General features: G+C 40.0%; 1 protein-coding gene across 1 annotated transcript in view; it reads left to right on the top strand.

Moving 5' to 3' along the window:
* Window positions 1-1,453: 1,453 nt before the first annotated feature.
* The window catches only part of dctn1b (dynactin 1b), a 37,969-nt gene continuing 33,422 nt past the window's right edge, over window positions 1,454-6,000 (top strand). Inside the window, exons 1-2 of the mRNA XM_053335272.1 lie at window positions 1,454-1,684; window positions 3,941-4,019. Coding sequence (XP_053191247.1) covers window positions 1,457-1,684; window positions 3,941-4,019 — 307 coding nt within the window. The 5' untranslated portion in view covers window positions 1,454-1,456. The remainder of the gene's footprint in view (window positions 1,685-3,940; window positions 4,020-6,000) is intronic.

Raw genomic sequence — 6,000 nt, 5'->3', positions numbered from 1 at the left:
ATAGAAATATGACTAATGAGAATAATAGCAGCATGCATTAATGTCGACCAGGATGGGGTCATTTTTTATGTTAGAAAGTTCCTCTTTTTTTATTTAGTTTAATCTCAATCACTATCAGACTTTGTTGTGTTGTTTTAAATCAATCCACTGATTTTCTTCAGGGACATGGAGGGTGTACTAGTGTTTCAAAAGCTTTATCTTAGCTCTAAACTCTTGTCGTTTTCACACTACTATTGAGCATTTTTAAAAGCATGATGTCCAGTTTTAGATATCGTCCAGAAAGCCGCTGTATTCTCTTCAAGTAGGAGATTGAACATTAAGTCTTCCTGGAATAATTGAAAGTGTGTGATTTGTAAAGTAGTTAGCTCTAACTGTATTCATCACTTCTTGTATACTTGTATCACTGGTGTGGTATTTAGGGCTGCAACTAGATTAGATTAGATTAGATTACTTTATTTGTACCCGCAGGTAAATTTGGCTCGCAGTGAGAGACATTCATACCAAACAATACAATAAATAAAAAACAGTAAAATAGCTACACTATTTGTCATCATCCCCACCATCATTCTATGCTGCCTCATAAAGTGCATTTAATATGTAAAGAGGCTACCCTCAAAGTGCATAGCATGAAGTGCATAAGTGGCACTCATCATCATATCATCCTCGTCATCATCAACATAATCATCATCAACATCAACATCATCATCAACACCACAACCATCGTCAAGGGATCAACTAGTTCTTATTAAGATGTATGATGGCTGCAGGGACAAAGCTAGACCTGTGCCTTTTAGTTTTGGTTTCTGCGGTCAGATGGGAGGAGCAGGAAATCACTATACAGGGGGTGAGACCTGTCCCCTAAGATGGAACCAGTGAGCCGAGCTTCTGGGCTAGGCTGTGTCTCACGGATAGTCCTGCTAGCCCATTTGACGACCTGGCTCAGTGAGTTCCTGCTCTTTAAAGACAGGTAAACCATGCCACCATACAGAAAGAAAGGACAGACTTAATAAAAGCACGGTAGAACTGCTTCATCAGTGATCTGTCAACATGAAAGTGAGACAATTTCCTTAACCAGAAAAGACGCTGGTGTCCCTTCTAACTTATAAATAATCATTATTTTCATTATCAATTAGTTTGTTGATTATTTTCTCACTTATTCAGTAAGTTTATAAAATGTCAGAAAATGGTAAAAAAAAGTCAATCACTATTTCTTAAAGCCGAGATGCAACATTAAATGTTTTGTTTTATCCCAACCAACAGTCCAAAACCCAAAGATATTTAGTTTACTGACATAAAACTAATAAAAGAACCGGAAATTGGTGATTAATTCTCTATTGATCGACTAATCATTGCAGCGCTAATTGCTTTTATGACCTTTCTGTACAATGAAATCACCTGTATGTGTGTGTGTGTGTGTGTGTGTGTCCCTCAGACCACCAGCAGCGGCAGCAGCAGGATGAGCTCGGACGGGGGCGGGCGGCCCGTCAAGGTGGGCTCCCTGGTGGAGGTGATCGGGAAGGGGCAGCGCGGCACGGTGGCCTACATCGGCAACACGCTCTTCGCCTCTGGGAAGTGGGTCGGAGTCATTCTGGACGAGGCCAAGGGCAAGAATGATGGCACGGTGCAAGGCAAGCGCTACTTCACCTGCGAGGAGAATCACGGGATATTTGTGAGGCAGTCACAGGTAACGACAGGATCAAAGTTTGTTTTTTAAATGTGATAAATGGTTTTTGGTAAAGAAAGAAGGTGTTATCAGAAGAAGAAGATATTAGGGTAGGAATTCACACTTTTTTTGCCACTTTCTTCTTGAGCATTTTTCCAAATATGGCAAAAAATCTCACCATTGTGTATTTTATGCAGACGGGGAGTTCTGGTCCTCTGAAATGAGGCCAACGCGGAAGTAACTTAGAACTGCATTCTAGCAAAAGGCCACCAGGGGGCGACCGTTTTGGAGTCAAAAGGACTTCCGTCTCCATACAAGTCAATGGAGAATTCACCAACTTCTCACTTGATTTCTAACCTCAGTAAACGTTTTCAAAATGTGTTTATGGTCTCAATCGCTAGTTTAAAGCCTTCTTCAATGCAGTATGATGTTCATTTGTGAAATTTTGGCCTCCCTGATTTTATATTTGACGATAAAGCAGGGTATGCATTAGGGCGTGGCTACGTCGTGATTGCCCTATGCCCTCGAGATCTAGCCCTCGCAACCACAGCAACTTCTCCATTCTGCCCATGGCTCCGCCCATGGCCCCGCCTCATGCCCATATAAGTAGAATCTGTGTTTTTATTTTTCCCAGCATGCACCTGAAATTTTCAAGATGGCGCTGCCTAGATTCGAAACTATTGGCTTCCGAGCAGCAGTCCACAAACCAATGGGTGACGTCACGGATGTTACATCCATTTCTTCTGTACAGTCTATGATTTTATGTCAAATAAACTCCACAAAATCCCACTAAAATGTGTGTTTTCTAAATCACAATATATCACTTTCTCACTGCTAGAAACTAGTATCTTCACCCTTCTGTCCCTACCAGTCCTCGCCCCATCTCTCTGTTGTTAAGCTCCTTATTTCGTGTGAAATTTGTGAGATTTTCATTTTGTCTTTTATTTGACGCAGTGGGTTTTTTGTGTGGGGGTTGATATTTTCCTCTAGTGTCTGCATGGTGCCAGCATTTTCGACTGCTTCAGGCTGCATATTGGGTTGTTTTGTTTTCTGATCAAAGGAAACAGCTCTCACATTTTCTCTCTCCCTAGAAAAGTACCGTCAGGTGTTTCTACATTATCTACGGTGGCCTGGAGGGCACAGTCGAATACATTACAACAGAATCAAACCTTGTAGGGAAACATAAGGGTATTTTCACTGCTGGTTTAAATTTCATGGCCATACCAGGGTTTTAATTGTTTGAAATAAAGTGAAGCTCCTCACATAAACCTTTGGCTGCCATCACTTACTTACATTATAAGCACATTAATTCATTTTTATAGCCAGCATGAACAGGAGGAATGATTAAAAACTTGCTTAAAGTGAGGAAAACTTCTTTGAGTGTTCATGCAGTATGAGCATCTGACTGTTGTGAATCCTTTAAATCTAAGTTAATTACAACAACTGTATTGTGTGATGAGTTATTTAAGCATTTAAAATAAGAGATCACAGAGAAAGTAAGAGGCTATCTTCCCAACTTTACTACCAAACAGTGTAAAAACATCCCTATTTTCTTTTTGCAAAAGCTCAATTTTCCCCATATGCACAAAAACACCAAGCTGGAGTTTTAAGATTTATCAACATTTTGGAGCTCGTTATAGAAAAGCTCTGTTTTTGGGTGAGAAAACTGCAAGATTATTCCCGACCGAGGGCTGAAACTGATGCAAAAAGATGCATTTTTTAATTTAACCGGCTTAATGTGGAGGTGCGCCCACAGACCACAGACAGAGGATTTAAACCTGTTAGACACAACATGTTACACAAACACACCCTCTGTCCTTTCATGCTGTAACAACAAACCTGCCTGCATGACCTGGCTGTACACACACAGACACACACACACACACACGCCCACACACACACACACGCACACACGCACAGGTCAGCTTCAGTATTGATTCTGTGTTGTAATACTAATCCTTTTCATTATGTCTCCCGCTTGGCTTAAAAGACTAGCTGACCCCGACTGTCTCTGCAGTGGAGTTGTAACGGTTGCCATGGAGACGGGGAAAATTACGATTCGCCGGGGAAGCGCTACAGTATATTGAACATCAATAAACAAGCCAATTTTGTTTTTGTGGAGCCCCTTTTAACATCTATCACTTTCCCTCTGCCAGCTCTGTTGAATATAATAGTTGGCAGTAAAACCCGTGATATGTTTTGGAAGACTCGACTGACTCTCTGATTTTGGCTGTTTTTCTTTCTGTGTGTGTGTGTGTGTGTTTTTCTCTGTTTTAGATCCAGCTGGTTGATGATGGAGCAGACACAACGTCCCCAGAGACACCTGAGCCCGGCACCGGCAAGGTTCCCAGACGAGGTGAGGACACACTCATCCAGACAGGATCGTTTTGTCCTTGGTCATGTTTTTTTGGGCCGGTACTTTGTCAGTACTCTGTAAGCTTCCTGCCTTGGAGGAAAAAAAAAGATATTTGCTCCCACTAAAGTTTAATCATGTTGATCCTCTCTAAAATGGAAGTCGCCTTGGGGACGTGCGGGCTCAGAACATTAAACACGAGGCCGAATTTCAATGCAAAGTAAAGATATGGACGTATGAAAAATTCTGCAATATGTGAGCACACAGACGAGGACTAAATTACCTTTTTGTGAAGATTTAAAAAGAAATAAATCAGAATATTAACAGATGCTGCGGGACATTCAGATCCAGCAGACACTTTCCTGAAACTGCCAGCTCCCAGGTGTGTTGTTTGTTTGGCCCTGAAGGCGCTGTAACCAAATCTGCCGACCTACTGTAAGTCACCTCAGCATTTTGGCTGGAAGCCTAAAATATAAATGAGCTTGATTAAAGATATGGCCATGAGTCACTGATAAAGCATCGCCCTCTAGCTGATCTGTAACGGCAGGTTGAACTCCAAAATGTCCTCCAGCTGCCTGTTGACAACAAACATCTTAAGCCAGAGTAAAAAGGAGATACATTTTTTTTAAGAATAAATCTATCCATCAAGAGATTTAAGCTGCTTTGATTGACTTCTAATAACAAACGTATTACATTTCATCAAAGGCTGCAGGAGCTGAATAAATTTAATGTCACAGCTATCATGAGAAATTATTTTAATACCAGTTTGAATGTATTAGTAGCTGTTATGGAGCTTTTAATCGTATCACCATAATAATCATTTCATTTGCTGAGGAATAATGTTTGATAATGTAAATAATGAGAGAAGCTACAAATTAGCCCTGTGGTGAGATTGTTTAATTTCAGTCTCAGCTATTTAATTATATTGATTAAATTGTTAATGTTAACTAATTGATGACTTTAAGTTAATATTTCTTATTGTATATTAAAGGAAAGGTTCACAGTTTTTCAAGCTTGTCTTAGTCAGGTGTCCATATGAACAGTGGAAGAGGTTTTCCTCACTGTAATCATTCCTCTTGTTCATACTGACTATTAAAAGATCCTCTCCAAATGTGCTTTCAATGTAAGTGATGGAGGCACTGAAGTCATTTAGTACAGAAATACATTTAAAAGTATCTGAAGCTTATAAGAGGCTCCAGCAGTCTGAGTTAGTCATATTAAGTAGATATCTGACACATTTATAGTCTTAGTAGTAGCTTTGTGTTTCCCTGTTGAGCTGTGGTGGAAGTATAGTAACAAAAAGAGGGACGTTAGAACTAAAAAGACTGTAACATGGAAAGATATCGACTTGATTTGACTTATTTGGACGACTGAAGCTTCATATTAGCTTCATATAAACTTTAAATAGATTTTTGCACAGAAGGACCTTCACATTATCACACATTATTCCTCAGCAGATTAAATAATAATGATGATGTTGATACAAAACCCCAACTGGTATTAAGACAGACTTGAAAAAGTGTGAACTCGTCCTTTAAATCATACTCATAATGTAATTTTATGATTTATATTTGAATTTGTACTACATAGGGTTTTATAAACATTGAATCATTGTCCTCACTCAACCTTCAACACAAGAAAAGAAGTTGCCCGCACTTTCCACATCTGCTCACTGATATTTTTTGCCCGCTCATGGTCTCTTGTTTCCATGGTTACGCCTCGCTGCTGCTATTAGACATCAAACAGAGATGGGAGGGGGGGTAATGATGAGCTGTATTTGGTTCAAGAGCATCTACTTCCTGGCTTCCTGGGGCAGGCAGATAAAGTTAAATTGGGGACACAGTGAACCCTTTTTTTTTTTGGGTTAATGTTTATGAGCTCAGCAGGTGATTCAGATGTTACCCGGCAACAAGACGTTTCTTCAGATTAAAGCCACAAACACAAAAGAAAAGTCCTTGAGACACTGTGTCGAGTCTGCGTGCTG

The sequence above is a fragment of the Scomber japonicus genome, chromosome 16, assembly GCF_027409825.1.
Source record: "Scomber japonicus isolate fScoJap1 chromosome 16, fScoJap1.pri, whole genome shotgun sequence".
Taxonomy (NCBI): domain Eukaryota; kingdom Metazoa; phylum Chordata; class Actinopteri; order Scombriformes; family Scombridae; genus Scomber; species Scomber japonicus.
This window is presented reverse-complemented; position numbering and strand designations above follow the sequence as displayed.